The following is a 23323-nucleotide window of genomic DNA, read 5'->3' on the forward strand; positions in this document are numbered from 1 at the left end:
TGGTCGTCACTAGTTACCACGGTGGTCATCAGGCAGGCAGCTGATTATTACCCCTTAATACCATGGTACTATCATGGTTTTTTGGTCACTATCCGTGGCAGGAAAATACCATGGTATTTGCTGACATGGTCATTTTTTCCCCATTGTACTGCCATGGCAGGAAAATATCATGGTATTTGCACCAGTACCTTGGTGTGTGTATATATACAAAAGTATGTGGACACCGCTTCAAATGATTTCAACCACACCTGTAAATGACAGGTGTATAAAATCGAACACACAGCCATGCAATCTCCAAAGCCAAACATTGGCAGTAGAATGGCCTTACTGGAGAGCTCAGTGACTTTTAAACGTAGCACCATTATAGGATGCCACCTTTCCAACAAGTCAGATTTCTGCTCTGCTAGAGCTGAGCCAGTCAACTGTAAATTATGTTATTGTGGAAACATCCAGGGGCAGCAACGGCTCAGCCATGAAGTGGTAGGCCGCACAAGCTCACAGAGCGGGAACACCAAGTACTGCAGTGAGTAAAAATCGTCAACACGTTCTACTGAGTTCCAAACTGCCTCTGGAAGCAACATCAGCACAAGAACTGTTAGTCCAGAGCTTCATGAAATGGGCTTCCATGGCCGAATAGCCTAACATAAGCCTAAGATCACCATGCTCAAAGCATTGGCTGGAGTGGTATAAAGCTCACTGCCATTGGACACTGGAAACTTGTTATCTGGAGAGATGACTCACGCTTCACCATCTGGCAGTCTGACGGACAAATCTGGGTTTAATTGATGCTAGGAGAACCCTACCTGCCCCGATGCTTAGGGCCAACTGTAAAGTTTAGTGGAGGAGGAATAATGGTCTAGGTCTGTTTTTCATGGTTCGAGATAGGCCCATTAGTTCCAGTGAAGGGAAATCTTAAAGCTACAGCCTACAATGATATTCTAGATGATGTAGTGGCCAATCGGTTCAAATATGACACAATGAAGAACTTTGAATTCAATGATAGACTTTTAATACAAGAGTATAACAAGCCGGAGAGCCCCGCGGGACCCACACCCTCCAGAGCTCTCGCTCTCCTTTTATATCCATGATCAGTTCATCCCCCAATGCAAATACAGTTACATCCCAATCTGAGACCAGAACTCTGCTTTCGAGATTCAATGATTAGCTAAACGCTTTTTTGTTTGTGTATTATCTAGGATCAGCAGACTATGTGTCTCCTCAGTTTCTAGCGTGTCCAGCTATACTAAAAATAGTGTACATTCCTCTATTTTACAGCCCTATGCTTTGGCTCTGTAATTAACTCTGTGTCCCTTTTGTATGTGTCTTTCATCTCCTTTAGCTTTAGGGTGCCCAGCTGTTCTGGTCGCCTTCTCTTCATATGGTTGTCTAAGATCAAACAGACTTATGCATCTCCTGTGATGTGATTGATGCCTGCAATCCATCAGTTGGTCATTTGGCTGACCCCCTCCTTAGACAACCTCTGATCTTTGTATGCCCAGCTGGTCTAGGAGTGTTTCTCAGCTATCCCTTCATGTAGTCTGTTTTTAGTGTTCAACTATTCTATATATCTTATGCATTTACATTTACATTTAAGTCATTTAGCAGACGCTCTTATCCAGAGCGACTTACAAATTGGTGCATTCACCTTATGACATCCAGTGGAACAGCCACTTTACAATAGTGCATCTAAATCTTTTAAGGGGGGAGAAGGATTACTTTATCCTATCCTAGGTATTCCTTAAAGAGGTGGGGTTTCAGGTGTCTCCGGAAGGTGGTGATTGACTCCGCTGTCCTGGCGTCGTGAGGGAGTTTGTTCCACCATTGGGGAGCCAGAGCAGCGAACAGTTTTGACTGGGCTGAGCGGGAACTGTACTTCCTCAGTGGTAGGGAGGCGAGCAAGCCAGAGGTGGATGAACGCAGCGCCCTTGTTTGGGTGTAGGGCCTGATCAGAGCCATTTGACTATGTGTTATATTTTGCACCCACATAACCCCCCTCTGTGGCTAAATAGCCCCATAATAATACAAATATAACCCTAGGACGGTGAATGAGAATACCTGTGATAGACAATAAAAAATATAAAAACAGAGTAACATATATAATACCAACTGGACAAAACATCTCTAGTATTTCATAAGAGTAAAAGATCCAGTTAAGTATAGAAACAAACAAAAAAAAAAAAACATTACATTTTGTTGAAGCATGAGCACATAAGTACATAACCTCAGGCAAGGCTATCTTAGTTTATGTGAAAAATAAAAATATTTCAAAATAAAATTGACACAACATCATTCTAAATTTCAGCTATCAACATGATCCTCCCTCTCAGACACATCTCCAACAAACATGATACCAACCTCTGTTAAAAGATTAAGGACATGGTCCATAGACACTTATAACCGGGATATCCCACTGTTACCTTCATGTTTTTGAATTTAACCTCATATTCAGAAGGCAAAACTAACTTTTAATTCAAAGAAACCAGATATATTCATCGATATACCTATAAAAACATTCAACAAAACATACAAAAACACAAGGCCGTGAGCAAAAGTAGACCTTACATAACACCTCTTGTACTTACTACGGAAATGACCCTTGTTGTGGACATGTATCAGTTGACTTTCTTATGAATTTGGAATGACAGCATATACAGGTAAACCATCCTTATGAAAACCATGACAAACGTAACCACCTCCAGAGACCACTCCATACAGGCAGTTTGGATTACCAAAGGGGCAGTCAAGGGGTCCACCAACCACATTGCATAACTGTCCATTTACATCAGTATAGTGACCTGGCCTACCCGGCACAGGATTAACTATCACCGGAGTGTCAGCTCTACTTACAAACATCTGTTTAACCGTTGTCAGGATCACAAGTGATTTCACCCAGGGTAAAACACAACAAAATACAATACCCAGAGCCAATAACCCCCCCTCCCAGCATAAAGGCCATCCTAGCAAACATGGCTCCCCATTTCCCCAATGCTAAGTCCAACCAATCCCAAACATTAGAGTCCACCCCAGAATTTTCCTTAACCTCTTCTCTTAACCCTTTAAGTTTAGCCATAGCGATTGCAAAGGATCCATTAGGCACAGTGTTATTGAGAATAAAGGTGCAACAATCATCCCCAAACATAACACAAACTCCACCCTTCTCTGCCAAAAGCCAATTGAGAGCCTGTCTATTTTGCCAAGACATTTTACTGGTATCCTGTACCTGTTCCCCCAACGCCGTTAGAGCCGAGTCAGTATAGTTAATGAATCTCTGTTGGTTATAGTATATATAATTAATCCACTCTAAGTTCTTATTTGGTGTTATCCACAAAAATATAGATTCAAATCCAGATTTAACTTCATCTCTTGCCTTAAACTCCCGAGGCACCCCTCTAGGCCATCCAATTGCATCAAAGTATACCTCAGTGTCTTTCTCATACGCCCTCTTAACTCTAGAGTTAACATAGTCATCATGGGGTGAATTAATAATGGTTACCTGTTGAATTGCTCTAACTAAGGTACAAAGACCCAATCCATCCATCTGGCAGTACATTCAAAAGTTTGTTTTTCCCACACATTCAGAAACTATCCGCAATACCTCTGTCCTGATCTTTTAGCATAATAAGAGATGGCACAACCTGAGTTAATTTACCACACAACCCTTTTCTATTCCTCACCAACCCTTTATCTTTATTTTTCTACGAACCCCTGCAGTCTCTAGTACCCAAATAGTATCACATTCTACAGTGGTGTTTCCTACATCAATACCTTCGGTGTTGTGGCTGTAAAAACATTCATATTTACCTTTAATCACAGTGTTTCCATCTAACAAAGGTCCATTTAATTCAGTTCAAATGTTATAGACAGCACAATCCTTGTCACCCAACCCAGTGTTGTTCAACATAGTCCTACCTCTAGTTCTCCCTCGAGCAATCCTACATTCTATGTCACACAAAGGAATGTAGTATTTTCCCTGAATATTGAACATTTTACATTTAACACATTTCTTCAAACGATGCAGGTTCAGGTACATTCGTTTTTCACCTCTTCTTCCTGTGTGGTGTCTTTGAACGATTCTGAGTCTGATACATCTATATCTGTCATCTTGGCAATGTTCTTGTCATGAGATAGATCATTTGAGTTTGAAAAAGAATTCCAAATCTCATTAAAGAATCCTTTTGGCTCTGATGTGTCAGGTGTCTTTGTGATTTCCGTGGTCTGCTTGGTAAGAGCAGTTGGTGTCATCTCAGTGGTAGTTGCTGTGGTCGTTACAGCAGCCGCCACCATTGTTGTCATTACTTTGGTTGTCACCAGCTGTTTTTGTTCAGGTACTGGCATAGGACCCAATTTAAAATATTCGTAACTGTTTCTTTCACTCAGTCCTGTTCTTGTTATTTCAATTTCAAATTCTTCACCTTCTGCTGGTGTTATCTTGTTCATGATAAACTCCCAGCCTTCCACATATTTGGTTAGTGTCAGGTCACATCCTTTGAGGTCCCAAACAGCTTCTCCCTTTGTTATATGACGCGTCCATCCACAGAGTGACTCCTCCGGTACAGGTTTCTTCTTCCATACAGAAACTGTCCTCTGTTCCCCTGGTTCTGTTAGAAGTTGTGGCGGAACATGAAACTTAAACCTATCAACAGGTCCTGTCTTTTTACCTCGTTCGACAGGTTCCTCTCTTCTCTTCCTGCTTTTATCATTTATCTTGATTGTGAGTGCGTGCATCATCTTCGTGTTGTCCTCAGTTGCTCTTACTCTGTCCTTGTCACTGTTCTTTCATGGTCCTAATTTCAATAGTTCATTATGGAGATCAGGTAAGAGCTGAAAAGTCAATTGTGGGGAAATCCCCATCTCAGGCCGAACTTGGCTTCCATCTGGGAAGGCGTCCATTTCAGGGAAGAGATATTCCCATTCTTTAGGCGATACCTCGGAGTCCCACTGTAGAAGGCTTCTGTCAAAGAGGTCTGCCCCAACAGGTATATCATCAGGAGTAGCAGACATGTTACCCCCCCCCCACTTCTGGGCTTTCTGGCCATACTGGAGGAGACTTTGGTCGTTTGTCTCTTTACTTTTCAGTCTATTTTCCCCCTGATGCTTCTTCTGAGTGTGTTAGCTAATGTACTCGTTGTATCTGGTCTGCCATTTGATTCCTCCCCGGCGCTTTGATCGATTCCGCTGCTCCTGCTCCCTCCGGGGTCCCCTCTGGTGAATCAGCATCCTCTGTGTCCCCATCTCTGTATGGTTGTGTCCTTCTCTCCGTCGGCTGATCCCACTTCCTCCAGGAAAACTCGAACGTAGACTGGATCTCCTGGTATCACTGGGAGAGGTCCTTCTGGTCCCCTTGGATTATCCGATGTGGAACCTCTCGTCCTGGTTCAGGTTTCTGCCTTCTTTCTGTGGGGCATTCATACTTAAAGACTTATGGCCTCTGTTCTATGATTACACCATACATTCTCTTACTTCCATCACTCATCACACAAACTGACATTCCAGCTGAAGCTGGCAAACCCTTCTCCATCTGGTTTCCTAAACAGAAGACTTGGAAAACAAAAGACAAAACATAACAGTATTGACAATGTTATGTGTTATGCATGACTGTATTCATGAATACTTAAATCTGAGACCATGACAATTCCCACTCTCTCTTCACTTGACTCTATGCCTCCAGGATATTCTTTCTGCTGGACTCCACAAAAATAGAGGCCCTAATTAGCTTCCTCATGCTTTTATCCAGTCTTCCCCTTTCGGCCACAGGTTCTGAGAGGTGTTCCCAAATCATGTCATTTTTTACTTAGTTCCCCATCTGCTCTATTTCAACTGATAAGCATGTGCATAACCTTAATCAACATAATTTCTTCTTGAAGTAATTCAACACTGAGTACAACTACCATAACATCTATCGTTATTCACATGATACATTATCAAATAAAACAAATAACCCCAAACTCAACCCAGTATGTCTACAGTGGAATCTAATCTCTCTCTCTCTCTCTCTCTCTCTCTCTCTCTCTCTCTCTCTCTCTCTCTCTCTCTCTCTCTCTCTCTCTCTCTCTCTCTCTCTCTCTCTCTCTCTCTCTCTCTCTCTCTCTCTCTCTCTCTCTCTCTCTCTCTCTCTCTCTCTCTCTCTCTCTCTCTCTCTCTCTCTCTCTCTCTGTCTCTCTCTCTGTCTCTCTCTCCTCTCTCTCTCTCTCTCTCTCTCTCTCTCATGGTGTTTTCAAGCTCACCCATTATTCAGCTGGACCTTACTTCTTGTGAAACGTATGCACCCATCAAAGAGAGACATGACGATCTTTACCACTGCAGGTGCTGTAAGAAGTATATCCCCAGCCCGGTGTATCTTGACGTACACTCAGTCTCCAGAATTCAGCCCATGCCCTTCCATCTGGCGTCTTACGTGCTCTTTTCCTGGGAACATACATACTAACACATGGGTTATTTCCTGACAACAGACTTCTTAAATAACAGCCCTATGTAAACATTCTGTTATGTAAACATTCTGTCTCAAATACCTGGCCTCTTGTCACAAAAATATTCATAATGATAGCCAAATTATGGTCCCTACAGCAACTGCTGTAAGAATATCATGTAATCAGTCAAGTGTCTTCCAGTTGAAAGAATATCAAATCCTAACACAACTAAGTCCTAAGCTTCTTCAAAATGCCCCTACTTATTACTTTTACCATAATCTAGGTGTGTGTAATGTTCTATCTAGTTTTAGAATTGTCCCTATATCTTTACAAGACCAACTGTCCTTCCTTTTCTGTGAATTATCTTGTCTATCAATACACATTGTTTCTAGAAATAACACCCCCCTCTGTTACCATAACACATAAGTCACTACTCCTAATTTCCTTCCATAGTTTGATACATACTTAAACATTCTCAAATCATTTTTAGTCAATTTATATCAGTCTCCCCTCAGACTCTTATTTTCCTCAAAACAAAAATAAATTGACCAAACAAGAAAAATAGTAAAGTTAATTATAATAACTGCATTAAATTACCACTATTTGTAATGTCTTCTTTGTCCTTGGGTGTTATCACACAACAGACTATACTTTTTATTCAATTACTTATGTCATTCCAATGTATCACTCCAATTACAATGATATTGTAAAATAAAAGAAACAAAAACCTTTAATCTAATATTCTGCAAGTTCTGTCAACCAACCTGTCTCAGTATTAGTTTCCAGAGTTTTCCCATATTCAAAACATAACTAAATGTTGTTTATAAATTGTCCAATCCAATATTCAGGATAACAGTCCTTAGTGTTTACTTTAACTCAAATTTTACCCACTCAATTTAATAGATCATCCCTTTAATAATTCACATTATACTAAAAACTTTTAGTACCAGTAATATCTATTTTATCATGCACCTTTTTGCCTCTGTTTTTCTGTCATGAGTGGCCTGATACTAAAAGGTCATTACCCCAATCCCCTTTAGTCTTTCTTCTCCCAGACACATATCATTCCAGATACAGTTCACAGGTCATCAGACACAGTTGTCCCACACTATTCAGCCAGTAGGGTGGGTTAGAGTTCCACACACACTTGTTGAGGTGATAATCACATTCCATGATAACTCCCTTATTCTACTGGCAATCTCTCAGATGAGCTACAAATTATGTAGTTATCAACATGACCCTTGCAGAGAATCCTACCTCAATAAACTATTTGACATAACTGTTATCCCTTGTTAACATATTTTTCCATTTTATATTTTATATGCAGAAAGAACAAAGCACGTTTTGTATTTACCCAAAGACCATAATCCCAGGGAACTGATATTTTCTCCTATAACCCCATGTTAAGTAAAAAATAAACCTATTTGAATAACTAGTCAATTCAAGATTACAACTCTTCATCTTTTTCCCAAGGAAATAATGGAATTTCAAAGTGATAGTACACTTTGAATAGAGACTGGTGTTTCTCAATCATTTTATAATTAAATCCCACCTGTTCCAACAATTTCTAGTGAAGTTGATCAGTCTTCACGGGAAATTCTTAGGATTCAGGGCATTTGACACCATTATAATGTTTTCACTCTTCTTTCTTTAGAAACAACTTAACCACAAACATTTCCATCCTTCTGCATACCCAATCTGAAACTGAATTGAAAAAACCATTGAAAATGTAACCCCTTTTTCTCTTGAAAAGAAATGTACATTTTGTCAACATTCACCATGCCACCCTCTAAATCAGCAAGCCAACAGTACCACACATACTAACATCCCCTCACTTTCCCCAAGCATGCGACAGAAGCTCCACCAACTAAGAACGGCCATGCACCGAACGCACAATTCCTCCCTGCTCGGCCATCTGTATGCTACCCTTAGAAATTGAAAACACCCATACACTACAATTTGCTCTTCTTCCAACCACCTTCACCACGTTCTGCAATCCTTCATATACGTTTATTCTCCGTATTTTAACACTAACAACAACTTCCTCCACGCATTCAATCACCATTGAAACCGCCATTTTAATACAACACGACTCCAAGTGGGGCTATTTGCAAATTACATCGGTACCTTACTAGAAGTTAGGTAAAACGTGATCTAGTACGTATTTCATCACATATAAACTGTACTCTCTATGAACCATTTTTTGATCAATCAGAGACTATACACCGCTTGGAGAAAACTCCATTCGTACTAACCTTAAAACGATTAGTTGTTGTTCTTTTGAAACGGGTGCCCCCGCATTCCAGTGTTATCTTACACTCATTTTCCCCCACACTATTTAGCCCTGCTCTACAACTTCTTACACTTCCCCCATCTTAATGCATTTCTGATGATAGAATGTTAATTAACATTAAAACGCTGGTAAGTTAAGCTTAATTAATGTTTGCGTCTTTCAGCGTTTCTATGGCTTTATCACATTTCGCTATCCCTATATTCCAGGGAGAAACAATCCATTTGTTTCCATGCCACTATTTATTTTCCCAAAAAACTCCCATCGCATTATACACTTTATTTACTATTTCCCAAGGCAGATCTACCCTACTTTCTCAAATAATAATTTATTAGTCACATCACTTAATACCCCTAGTAAAACCTACTTTATAATGTATACAACTGTATTACTGAATATTACAGAAGCCTTAATGTCTTATTCTAGTACAGCACCTCAAATATCACTGTCTTTTTATCTTTGCTTATACTATTCTTATTTATAATATAATGCACTTTCTTATCTCTCTATTTATCCGCTTGCTATTTTCTCTCTTAGCCTATTTTACTGTTTAATTCCTGAGGCTATTTTTAAATTGCAGCCTCCTATTTCGTTTACTGGGCTCGTGATATTTTTTATATGTATTCTAGACTCCTGGAACAGTCTGTGGTGCAACGTGGCGTTGATGGATGGAGCGAGACATGATGTCCCAGATGTGCTCAATATAGCATCAATGCCTTCCTCTTGCAGGAACTGCTGACACACTTCAGCCATACGAGGTCTAGCTTTGTCTTGCATTAGGAGGAACCCAGGGCCAACGGCACCAGCATATGGTCTCACAAGGGGTCTGAGGATCTCATCTCGGTACCTAATGGCAGTCAGGCTACCTCTGGCTGTGCGGCCCCCCAAAGACACCATGACTGACCCACCGCCAAACTGGTCATGCTGGAGGATGTTGCAGGCAGCAGAATGTTCTCCACGGCATCTCCAGACTCTGTCACGTCTGTCACGTGCTCAGTGTGAACCTGCTTTCATCTGTGAAGAGCACAGGGCGCCAGTGGCGAATTTGCCAATCTTGGTGTTTTCTGGCAAATGCCAAACGTCCTGCACGGTGTTGGGCTGTAAGCACAACCCCCACCTGTGGACGTCGGGCCCTCATACCACCCTCATGGACTCTGTTTCTGACCGTTTGAGCAGACACATGCACATTTGTGGCCTGCTGGAGGTCATTTTGCAGGGCTCTGCCAGTGCTCCTCCTGCTCCTCTTTGCACAAAGGCGGAGGTAGCGGTCCTGCTGCTGGGTTGTTGCCCTCCTACGGCCTCCTCCACGTCTCCTGTACTGGCCTGTCTCCTGCTAGTGCCTCCAGGCTCTGGACACTACGCTGACAGACACAGCAAACCTTCTTGCCACAACTCGCATTGATGTGCCATCCTAGATGAGCTGCACTACCTGAGCCACTTGTGTGGGTTGTAGACTCCGTCTCATGCTACCACTAGAGTGAAAGCACCACCAGCATTCAAAAGTGACCAAAACATCAGCCAGGAAGCATATGAACTGAGAAGTGGTCTGTGGTTACCACCAGCAGAACCACTCCTTTATTGGGGGTGTCTTGCTAATTGCCTATTTTTTTTTATTTTTTTTTATTTAAGCCTTTATTTAACCAGGTAGGCTAGTTGAGAACAAGTTCTCATTTGCAACTGCGACCTGGCCAAGATAAAGCATAGCAGTGTGAACAGACAACACAGAGTTACACATGGAGTAAACAATTAACAAGTCAATAACACAGTAGAAAAAAAGGGGAGTCTATATACAATGTGTGCAAAAGGCATGAGGAGGTAGGGGAATAATTACAATATTGCAGATTAACACTGGAGTGATAAATGATCAGATGATCATGTACAGGTGGAGATATTGGTGTGCAAAAGAGCAGAAAAGTAAATAAATAAAAACTGTGGGGATGAGGTAGGTGAAAATGGGTGGGCTATTTACCAATAGATTATGTACAGCTGCAGCGATCGGTTAGCTGCTCAGATAGCTGATGTTTGAAGTTGGTGAGGGAGATAAAAGTCTCCAACTTCAGCGATTTTTGCAATTCGTTCCAGTCACAGGCAGCAGAGTACTGGAACGAAAGGCGACCGAATGAGGTGTTGGCTTTAGGGATGATCAGTGAGATACACCTGCTGGAGCGCGTGCTACGGATGGGTGTTGCCATCGTGACCAGTGAACTGAGATAAGGCGGAGCTTTACCTAGCATGGCCTTGTAGATGACCTGGAGCCAGTGGGTCTGGCGACGAATATGTAGCGAGGGCCAGCCGACTAGAGCATACAAGTCGCAGTGGTGGGTAGTATATGGTGCTTTAGTGACAAAACGGATGGCACTGTGATAAACTGCATCCAGTTTGCTGAGTAGAGTGTTGGAAGCGATTTTGCAGATGACATCGCCGAAGTCGAGGATCGGTAGGATAGTCAGTTTTACTAGGGTAAGCTTGGCAGCGTGAGTGAAGGAGGCTTTGTTGAGGAATAGAAAGCCGACTCTTGATTTGATTTTCGATTGGAGATGTTTGATATGGGTCTGGAAGGAGAGTTTGCAGTCTAGCCAGACACCTAGGTACTTATAGGTGTCCACATATTCAAGGTCGGAACTATCCAGTGTGGTGATGCTAGTCGGGCATGCGGGTGCAGGCAGCGATCGGTTGAAAAGCATGCATTTGGTTTTACTAGCGTTTAAGAGCAGTTGGAGGCCACGGAAGGAGTGTTGTATGGCATTGAAGCTCGTTTGGAGGTTAGATAGCACAGTGTCCAATGACGGGCCGAAAGTATATAGAATGGTGTCGTCTGCGTAGACGTGGATCAGGGAATCGCCCGCAGCAAGACCAACATCATTGATATATACAGAGAAAAGAGTCGGCCCGAGAATTGAACCCTGTGGCACCCCCATAGAGACTGCCAGAGGACCGGACAGCATGCCCTCCGATTTGACACACTGAACTCTGTCTGCAAAGTAATTGGTGAACCAGGCAAGGCAGTCATCCGAAAAACCGAGGCTACTGAGTCTGCCGATAAGAATCTGGTGATTGACAGAGTCGAAAGCCTTGGCAAGGTCGATGAAGACGGCTGCACAGTACTAGTAGTAGTCTTTTATCGATGGCGGTTATGATGTCATTTAGTACCTTGAGTGTGGCTGAGGTGCACCCGTGCCCGGCTCGGAAACCAGATTGCATAGCGGAGAAGGTACAGTGGGATTTGAGATGGTCAGTGACCTGTTTGTTGACTTGGCTTTCAAAGACCTTAGATAGGCAGGGCAGAATGGATATAGGTCTGTAACAGTTTGGGTCCAGGGTGTCTCCCCCTTTGAAGAGGGGGATGACTGCAGCAGCTTTCCAATCCTTGGGGATCTCAGACGATATGAAAGAGAGGTTGAAAAGGCTGGTAATAGGGGTTGCGACAATGGCGGCGGATAGTTTCAGAAATAGAGGGTCCAGATTGTCAAGCCCAACTGACTAATACGGGTCCAGGTTTTGCAGCTCTTTCAGAACATCTGTTATCTGGATTCTATAATTTCCACCTGTTGTCTATTCCATTTGTACAACAGCATGAAAAATGTATTGTCAATCAGTGTTGCTTCCTAAGTGGACAGTTTGATTTCACAGAAGTGTGATTGACTTGGAGTTACATTGTGTTGTTTAAGTGTTCCCTTTATTTTTTTGAGCAGTGTATATTTTTTAAGAGAAATTCCATGGTGGCCGCGGTGCAACTTAGAAATAGCCCAAATACCCGCAACCAATACATTTAAACCGGCGACATCGTTTTCCAATTTTGCAAGAAAACTGCGAACATGGCAACACTGAACGCGAGAGCCACTCGGTGAGAGTGCGTGAAGCAACCACTAGAGCGAGCGGCTCCCTCTGTGGGCGGACAAGCACAACACCCCATGACTTTAAATACTGTAAGTGTAAATGATTGATCACAAAATCCCAAAGATTACGCGACCATATATCTCACATTGTCCAACATTTCAGTTTGGAAACACAGGGAACCCAAACATGAGCAAAAAAACTGTACTATTAACACAGACAGTATTACCAATTTTTCACAGCAACTAGTTCCCTTTTTCTTAGATGTTACAGACAAACTAGGACCAACAATAGTAGCATGCCTCTGACTTCACCAGAATCTTACCCATACTGGTATATAAATCCATCAATATAATACCACCTCTTTTGGCCTTGGGAGGTTTGTTTATTTAATGCATTATACTGCCATTGTACTATGTTAACGCACAAGTAATAAAGATGATACCATATTCTAATTTTGGGTACTATTTATCAAAATTGTGCGTTATCCTGGTAGAATGTATAATGCAGGTTAAAACCATTGTATTTTCATGATCCACATCTATACCATGGTATTATTTAGGTGCATGGCAGTACCATAGTACCAACATACTTCAAGGCTAAAACCATGTTACATTTACATGAATCAGACTATACCATTGTATAAGGCGCGGCAGGTAGCCTAGTGTTTAGAGCGTTGGGCCAGTAGCCGAAATCCCGAAGCTGACAGGGTCGTTCTGCCCCTGAACAAGGGGCAATGTTCCTAGGCCGTCATTGTAAATAATGATTTGTTCTTATCTGACTTGCCTAGTTAAATAAAGCTAAAAAATACCATGGTAAAAACACGTCCGTTCTTTATAGCTCTATCCGAGGTCTTTTTCGAAAGCATCAAAACCGTGATATATGATAGGTAAATTGTGACTGATCTAACAAATCAATGTTTACGATATTGCCAATTTTGACTCTGTGGCTGTGGTAACTAGTGGAAACCAACATGCCGCGTTCAAAATAACTCGGAAATCTCTGACTTCAGTGCGTTCAAGACAACAACAAAAACGAGCTATGACTGCGAAACATTGTTCATTCAACTCGGAATTCCAAGTCAGAAACTAATCTTTCAAGAGCGCCAATTTGCCAACCTTCAGATCACTGACGTCATGGCTTGACCTCGTTTTTTTCCCTGAGTTCCCGGATAAATTGAAAACACAAAGAACAAGCAAATCAAACCTTCTCTGTGAAACAAGTACTTCCGGGTCACGGATTTCTGGAATCCTTCAGAATAAGAGTCACGTCCTGTATATTAATAATTAGGGTGAGAATTATGGAAAGGTACAGAATTAGCGATATATTTTTAACTAGTTATCATACAAAGAATAATCAAAGTATTTATATGAGATACAATGTAAAAAAAAAAATCCAAGCCTATTGTAGTATTTACAGCAACCTGAAGGAGTGTTATGGTAATGAGAAACGTCAGACACTTTTTACTGCAATAATACATGTACATAGTACTTAAATCAATCACCTCACCAAACCTACATGTACATATCAGCACCGGCTTCTTCGTACCGCCGTACAGTCACTCTGTATCGGTTCTCCTTGAATATACCCTCGTTATTGTTATGTTATTGTGGTACTATTTTCTTTTTATCTGTTTGCTATCCTATTTCTTAGGTTTATCTTCACTTAGTATTCTAAGTGCCTATGCAAACAATGTGATAAAATAGTAATGAAGATTGTGAATAAAATGTGAAACCTTTCATTGACAAACCCTGTAAATAAGAGGTCAAAGCAAAATAATTTATTCAATGGTTTGTGATTATGGTTTACGTGTTACTTTCCAATATAAGACTAAGACTATGTTAAAGGTACAGTTAAAATCCCTTGCATATACCTGCTCTTGTAAAGGATAAAAGCTGATTGTATTCCATGTAATCACTGTTGTGGAGTACACTGTTTACATGTTTCAAATAAAGTTTCCAAAGATAATGAAGAAATGAGTGGATGTACAGCAGAACATCTAATTACATTAAAAAAAATGTATAAGGAAAGTGGACATTATTTTATTTTTGAAGTCTGTATCTGAGTTCTTCCGGTTGTCTTGAGTATCAGGTTGAGCTGTAAAGCCAAGCTGCATTGCTTAACCTTACAAAAAAACTGATTTTCTTCCAAATGCATATTGATATTATAGCCATTTTAGCTCTGGCTTCTGTCTTGCAATGAAAACCTAGTCATTTAAAATGTTTGTGACACATAGAAACAGGAAAGAATGCACCATTTACCATGGCAGAGGTGAAAAGGGCAATAGGACAGGCTGGATTAACTTCGCATGGGAAAGATGAGGTGTGTTATATTATGTTGGCCCGTTTTAGTGATGAGGCACTGGATAAGGTATTGGTGTTGTACAACAGAGTGTGGGAGGAGGGGAAACTACCAGGCAGCTGGAAGGAGGCAGTAGTGGTCCCGATCCGGAAGGACCCAACGAGGCCAAAAAGCTATCGGCCAATAACCTTAACATCACATGTATGTAAGATTATGTAGTGTATTATAATGGAGAGGCTAACTTACTTCCTGGAGAGCAGGGGGTTAATATCGCCACATCAGAGCGGATTCGGGAAGGGAAAAGGAACAATGGACCCAGAAGCAGAGGTCAGGAAGGCTCAGGTGAACAAGGAGACTGTTGTAGCTGTATTTTTTGATGTGCAGAAGGCATATGATATGATGTGGAAGGAGGGGTTGTTAATCAAGCATGATATGATGGGGTAGGAGGGTGGGGAAGTCTCTCTCAGGCAGCTACATGGTGGATAATGGTACACCACAGTGGAGTGTGATTAGTCCTCTGTTGTTCTCAATCATGATCATTGATGTTTACTCTCAGGTACAGCCGGATATTGGGAGGTTGTTATTTGCAGATGATGGGGCCTTATGGAAGAGAGGAAGAAATGTGCCATATACTGTATAGTCAGGAAGGTATAGGAAGCAATTGATGAGGTAGAGTGGTGGGCAGTAATGTGGGGATTCAGGTTCTCTGTAGAGAAAACTCAGACAGTGCTCTTTACCAGGAGGAAGGTGGGAGATAAGTTATGCTTGAGAATATATTGGAGAAACTTGGAGAGGGTGGAGGCCTTCAGGTTCCTTGGGGTATACTTTGATACTAGAATGCCCTGGGCAAAACACATTGAGAGAGTGGTGGGAAAGTGTAAGAAGGTACTAAATGTGATGCACTGTCTGACAAGGAAGGAGTGGGGGGCTGGGCGTGTCTCATTGAAGACCATATATGAAACAACCCTCCAGTCATGCCCTAACCTACTCTACCATAGAAAATACAGGCTTTCCATGGTCAGGACGTGACAGGGCTAAACAATCTGGACCCTCTCTTTCTACAATTATCTGCCGAAATTGTTGCAACCCCTATCACTAGCCTGTTCAACCTCTCTTTCGTATCATCTGAGATTCCCTAAGATTGGAAAGCTGCCGCGGTCATCCCCCTCTTCAAAGGGGGAGACACTCTAGACCCAAACTGCTACAGACCTATATCTATCCTACCCTGCCTTTCTAAGGTCTTCAAAAGCCAAGTTAACAAACAGATTACCGACCATTTCGAATCCCACTGTACCTTCTCCGCTATGCAATCTGGTTTCACAGCTGGTCATGGGTGCACCTCAGCCACGCTCAAGGTCCTAAACGATATCATAACCGCCATCGATAAGAGACATTACTGTGCAGCCGTATTCATCGACCTGGCCAAGGATTTTGACTCTGTCAATCACCACATTCTTATCAGCAGACTCAACAGCCTTGTTTTCTCAAATGATTGCTTCGCCTGGTTCACCAACTCCTTCTCTGATAGAGTTCAATGTGTCAAATCGGAGGGCCTGTTGTCCGGACCTCTGGTAGTCTCTATAGGGGTGCCACAGGGTTCAATTTTCGGGCCGACTCTCTTCTTTGTATACATCAATGATGTCGCTCTTGCTGCTGGTGATTCTCTGATCCACCTCTACGCAGACGACACCATTCTGTATACTTCTGGCCCTTCTTTGGACACTGTGTTTACTAACCTCCAGACGAGCTTCAATGCCATATAACTCTCCTTCCGTGGCCTCCAACTGCTCTTAAATGCAAGTAAAACTAAATGCATGCTCTTCAACCGATCGCTGCCTGCACCTGCCCACCCATCCAGCATCACTACTCTGGATGGTTCTGACTTAGAATATGTGGACAACTAAAAAATACCTAGGTGTCTGGTTAGACTGTAAACTCTCCTTCCAGACTCACATTAAGCATCTCCAATCCAAAATTAAATTTAGAATCGGCTTCCTATTTCACATCAAAGCATCCTTCACTCATGCTGCCAAACATACCCTCGTAAAACCGATCATCTTACCGATCCTCGACTCTGCTGATGTCATTTATAAAATAGCCTCCAAACACTCTACTCAACAAATTGGATGCAGTCTATCACAGTGCCATCCATTTTGTCAGCAAAGCCCTATAAACTACCCACCACTACGATCTGTATGCTCTCGTTGGCTGGCCCTCGCTTCATACTCGTTGCCAAACCCACTGGCTCCAGGTCATCTACAAGTCTCTGCTTGGTAAAGCCCCGCCTTACCTCAGCTAAGGCGGGGTCACCATAGCAGCACCCACTCGTAGCACATGCTCCAGCAGGTATATCTCACTGGTCACCCCCAAAGCCAATTCCTCATTTGGCAGCTTTTCCTTCCAGTTCTCTGCTGCTAATGACTGAAACAAACTGCAAAAATCACTAAAGCTCAAGACTCATATCTCCCTCACTAGCTTTAAGCACCAGCTATCAGAGCAGCTCACAGATCACTGCACCTGTACATAGTCCATCTGTAAATAGCCCATCCAACTACCTCATCCCCATACTGTATTTATTTATTTATCTTGCTCCTTTGCATGCCAGTATCTCTACTTGCACATTCATCGTCTGCACATCTACCATCCCAGTGTTTAATTGCTATATTGTAATTTCTTCGCCACCATGGCCTATTTATTGCTTTAACTCCCTTATCTTACCTCATTTGCACTCACTGTATATAAACTTTTTTTTCTTTTTTTTCTACTGTATTATTGACTGTATGTTTTGTTTATTCCATGTGTAACTCTCTCGTGTTGTATGTGTCGAACTGCTATGCTTTATCTTGGCCAGGTCGCAGTTGCAAATGAGAATTTGTTCTCAACTTGCCTACCTGGTTAAATAAAGGTGAAATAAAAAATAAAAAATGTGTAGATACAGTGTGGACATTATTGGAGGGAAAGAGAATGGATGAGATCAAGTTTGAGGGAGAAGGGGATACAGGAAATTAGTTTAAAGAGTATGTTGAGTAGAACGTCATTAGATATAGTCTTAAATATTTTGTTATCTTTTTTTAGAGCAATGCTGGCAGGTATGATTTAGTTTCTCCCTGTCTCTGGCCCACATTCCAGTACAGTAGGTGGCGGTAATGCACCATAACGTTGGATGCCAACCGCCGATAAACCCCACCGAAGAAGAAGAATAAACCGGAAATAGCAACCGGGCCTAAGTATTTTAACTTGTCTTACTTGTTTTGTTATTTACGTTTTGGTAGTTGTCGTTATTGAGTTTCCGGACGAGAGAGAATCATGAAGATGACGGAGGAAAACAACGATGGAAATTCGACAATAACAATGGAAGATGTCCAAAGTCTTATAAAAAAGAAAGACACTATTGAAGAACAAATTAAATCTTACTATGACGTTTTGGAAGATGTACGTTTGTAACGTTACATGGATACGTTGTTTGTTTATATTTTGGACCAGCTGACGTTAGCGAGCTAACGCTTGCTTGCGAGCTCAAATGTGCTTATTTTTCCAATATGTTGTAGCTAAGTTACGTCAATCAATGCTTGCTTTATTCAGTCTGTATTATCTAACGTTAGAAACAACGTGGTTGTGCGTGTTGTGAGGCTATTATATGATGCAAGAAATATGATTCCCCGTCAATAATTTGTGTGTTCTCTTTTAGCAAGAGGTTGGAATGGAAGGTCCTTTGGTTGATGCAGAGGGATTCCCTCGCGCAGATGTTAATGTGTACCAGATCAGAACAGCAAGGCACACTATTTCTTGTAAGAGAGCTTGAAGCACTGCTGCGTAATATAACATGTTTTAACTGACACGTTACTTGACAACAGTCAGACAAACTATTTGCAGTGTAGTATGTAAGGGGTTCCATTGTTCGTGTGTGCTACTGCCTACTGTATTTTTCCCCGGCTAACTATGGACACCATGTCGATGTGGCAGGTCTACAGAATGATCACAAAGCCATCATGGTGGAAATCGAGGAGGCCCTGCACAGGCTGCATGCTCTAGAGAAGGCGAAGCGCCAGCAGGACCAGGCAGAATCCCAGACTGAATCCATGGAGCAGGAGGTCACCCTGCCCTCTCCCTTTGCCCGTGTGGATGCTGTCTCACAAGGCTCCCCTGCCTGTCAGGCTGTGAGTGTTTACAGTTTCTAGATTGACCTTAAACCTATATAGAATTTGTTTACAACACAGACATTGTTATTTACTTTGTGTGTTTGTTTGGGGTTATTTAAGAGTGGGGTTTTTTTTCAGTTGTGATACATTTGTTTTTTCCCATAGGGCTTGCGAATTAGTGATGAAATCATAGCATTTGGATCCATCAACACAGGGAACTTCCTGAACCTGCAGAATATTGCCTCAGTGGTTCAGCATAGTGAAGGGGTATGTTCACCTGTGACTATAATAATGTTGTTATAACCAGTTGTATTTTATTGTGCCAAATGACCTAATCATTGGCGGTGTAACGTGCCATTATGTCAGCAATATGAAATGCAGTCACTACAGTGATAACTTACCATGCGTGACATGTTGTCTTTTCTATTCCTTAGAGACCATTAAATGTTACAGTGATTCGAAATGGCCAGAAGACCCAAATGGGACTTACCCCACAGCGGTGGTCGGGCAGAGGTTTACTGGGGTGAGTGTCCTACCTATTGAGGTAGAGATTAGACTGATTACTATTTGATCTAACTTTACTGTGGTTCACATTTAAAATACATGCCATGCCAAAATACACATCATGTACAGTGTCTTCAGAATGTATTCACACCACTTGACTTTTTACACATGTTGCTGTGTTTCTCCCTGAATTAAATATTTATTATTGAGATTGTGTGCCACTGGCTTACACACAATACCCCATATTGTCAAAGTGGAATTATGTTTTTATATACAGTGCCTTGCGAAAGTATTCGCCCCCCTTGAACGTTGCAACCTTTGCCACATTTCAGGCTTCAAACATAAATGTATAAAACTGTATTTTTTTGTGAAGAATCAACAACAAGTGGGGCACAATCATGAAGTGGAACGACATTTATTGGATATTTCAAACTTTTTTAACAAATCAAAAACTGAGAAATTGGGCGTGCAAAGCACTGTATATATATATATATATTTTTAAAGAAATTCATAAAATTAAAAGCAAAAATGTCTTGCATCAATAAGTATTCAGACCCTTTGTTAAGGCAAGCCTAAATAAGTTCAGAAGTAAAAATTGGCTGAACATGTCACATATAAAAAGTTGCATGGACTCCCTCTGTGTGCAGTAATAGTGTTTAACATGATTTCTGACTGACTAACTCATCTCTGTACCCCACACATACAATTATCTGCAAGGTCCCTCAGTCGAGCAGTGAATTTCAAACACAGATTCAGCAACAAAGACCATGGAGATTTCCCAGTGCCTTGCAAAGAAAGGCACCTATTGGCAGTGGTGGGAAAAGTACCCAACTGTCATACTTGAGTAAAAGTAATGCTACATTTTATAGAAAATGACTCAAGTAAAAGTCAACCAGTAAAATTCTACTTGGGTTAGAGTTTTAAAGTATTTGTTTTAAAATATACTTAAGTATCAAAAGTAAAAGTATTAAGCAAACCAGATGGTACCATTTTCTTGTTTTTATTTTATTTACAGAAAGCAAGGGGCACACTCCAACATTCAGACATCATTTAGAAATGAAGCATGTGTGTTTTAGTTAGTCTGCCAGATCAGAGGCAGTAGGGATGACCAGGGATGTTCGGTTGATAAGTGAGTGAATTGGACCATTTTCATGTCCTGCTAAGCATTCAAGATGTGTCGAGTACTTTTGGGTATCAAGGAAAATGTATGGAGTAAAAAGTACAATATTTTCTTTTAAGGAATGTAGTAAAGTAAAAGTAGTCAAAAATATAAATAGTGGAGTACAGATACCACTGCTTATTGGTAGATGGGTAAAAAAAAACAGACATTGAAATCCCTTTGAGCATGGTGAAGTCATTAATTACACTTTGGATGATGTGTCAATACACCCAGTCCCTACAAAGATACACAATACTAACCTAAATACTGCACAATACTAACCTAAATGAAAGAGTTAAAGTAAGGAAGAATATACAGAATTAAAAAAATATTACAAAACATTCATTCTGTTTGCAATAAGGCACTAAAATAAAACTGCAAAAATGTGTCAAAGAATTTATCTTTATGTCCTGAATACAAAGCGTTGTGTCGTGTTTGCCCCAAACATATCACTTAGTACAACTCTTTGTATTTTCAGGCATGGGGTGTGAATACTGCGTTTTCAATGAATGTGCAAAAATGTCTAAAAACATATTTTCGTTTTGTCATTATGGGGTATTGTGTATAGATGGGTGAGAGAGAATATTTAATCTATTTAGAAATCAGGCTGTAACACAAGAAAATGTGGACTAAGTCAAGGGGTATGAATACTTTCTGAATTCATGACCTGAGATATTTGTTAGTAGTATTAGTTTATAAACTATTTTACATGTAAGCCATACTTGGCAGCTAAAAGCTGAATTGCAGTACACACAAGTAAACAAATCTCAGACTGCTTGAAAAGCAAAACAAACATCAAATAAAAATGACATGAGTATAGGTCTGGGCTACAAAGTTCTGAGTACTTTAAGCCTCCGACACATGGAGCGACAGTCAATAGCACAAGGCTGTTGGCCACCTGGGTGCAGGTGGCCAACAGAAGGAGCTGAGCAGCCAGATCAGGTCATCTGGGGGTAGGCAGGTAGCTCTCGACGCCCGTACCTGTGGAACGAGATGTCATTTGTCGGAGATGTCATTTTTTTTTGTGTGTGTGTTTTTCACCCCCCCTTTTTCTCCCGAATTTCGTGGTGTCCAATTGGGAGAAGTTACAGTCTTGTCTCATCTCTGCAACTCCCGTATGGACTCGGGAGAGGCGAAGGTTGAGAGGCATGCGTCCTCCAAGACACAACCCAAACAAGCCGCACTGCTTCTTGACACAATGCCCATCCAACCGGAAACCAGCTGCACCAATGTGTTGGAGGAAACACCGTACACCTGGTGACCGTGTCAGCGTGCACTGCGCACGGCCCACCACAGGAGTCGCTAGTGCGTGATGAGACAAGGATATCCCTGCCGGCCAAACCCTCCCCTAACCCAGATGACCAATTGTGCGCCGCTCCATGGGTCTCCTGGTCACGGCCGGCTGCGACAGAGCCTGGGCTCGAACCCAGAATCTCTAGTGGCACAGTTAGCACTGCGATGCAGTGCTTTAGACCACTGCGCCACTCGGGAGACCCTTGTATTTTATCTCACCATGCTCTCACTCAGGATACAGTCTACTCATAACTTTGGACAAATACTCTTGAGAAATGAATTCCTCACTGCCACTTTGCCACTGAATTGTAGTCCCCCTCTTCAGTCATAGAAACGGCCCAATGTAGGCCAATCTATACCAATCAAAACCGCGAGCTGGCATTGTTAGCTAAATTATAATTAATCATGTATTTAATTTCTATAGTGCTTTTCATAGAATCTCAAACCGTTTCAGGCAAAAAACCAGCAAGCAATATTATATGACTGGTCAACTAATAGAGGCCAAGTCTTTAAAAGCTGCCTCCTGGAGAGATGGAGATGGTCCGTTTATGGCTTTAGTGGCGGTAGCTGGTCAGAGGATGGTAGATGATGGTGATTGTGTCTGCTGATGATCTTGTAGAGGGCAAGTCTGAGAACCAGCCTGACTTTTATAGCCATTGGACGTAGCTACTAGACTTCTCCTCTTCCATTCTGTGTAGCACCCACCTGGGTGACGCTCCAGCAGATCTGGTTGCCAGAAAGCTCACCACACAGTTCAGAACAGTAGCCAGTCATCCTCATTACGAGCCCTCTGCCTCAGCACTGCTGTATTCCTCAATCTCCAATTCCTCTCACGCTTCATGTGACTCCTCAAATGAGCTAGCCATCTTGAAAAGCTGGTTTGCCATTAATTATTGGGCAGGATTTTATTTTATTCAGACCTAATCTATACTAATTTGGCTAGCCAGCACCATGACAACTGTAGAATATAAACTATTGACTTCTTATTAATTGTTTTCCCAACAGATGTAACATTGTGCCCATCCACAGATGATAAGGACCATATGACCAGCAAGATCGTAAGGGTTCAACTTTAACACCAAGGAATTGTTTGAGCCCATAAATTAGAAGACTGACATTTTCAACTGATTCAATGTCAATTTAATGTTCTAATAAAAAAATATTAATATTATTTTCTTTGAGTTTACATATTGCTTTCAGTGTGAAAATATATATTTTTTCAATATCTGTGTGACATTTCCATTTGCCCAACTCCTCACCTGATGTAACAGCTAAAAATAAAATAAAAACATTTGACACATTTTTGATATTAGAGACATTTACAATTTCCACAAAGCCTAAGCAATTTAGCTTGGGGAGCCATTGTAATTTATGGTTTCAGGCTGCACATGGGGAC

At 41.5% G+C, this 23323-nt stretch overlaps 1 protein-coding gene across 1 annotated transcript; it reads left to right on the forward strand.

Annotated features, from left to right (window-relative positions):
* Nucleotides 1-18042: 18042 nt before the first annotated feature.
* On the forward strand, nucleotides 18043-23098 carry LOC118393227 (26S proteasome non-ATPase regulatory subunit 9-like). The gene is made up of 6 exons (XM_035785703.2): nucleotides 18043-18264; nucleotides 18521-18620; nucleotides 18796-18989; nucleotides 19137-19238; nucleotides 19406-19494; nucleotides 22933-23098. The coding sequence occupies exons 1-6, from the start codon at nucleotides 18139-18141 to the stop codon at nucleotides 22958-22960; spliced, it is 639 nt and encodes a 212-aa protein (XP_035641596.1). The 5' UTR covers nucleotides 18043-18138; the 3' UTR covers nucleotides 22961-23098.
* Nucleotides 23099-23323: the final 225 nt, after the last annotated feature.

The sequence above is a fragment of the Oncorhynchus keta genome, chromosome 14, assembly GCF_023373465.1.
Source record: "Oncorhynchus keta strain PuntledgeMale-10-30-2019 chromosome 14, Oket_V2, whole genome shotgun sequence".
NCBI lineage: Eukaryota > Metazoa > Chordata > Actinopteri > Salmoniformes > Salmonidae > Oncorhynchus > Oncorhynchus keta.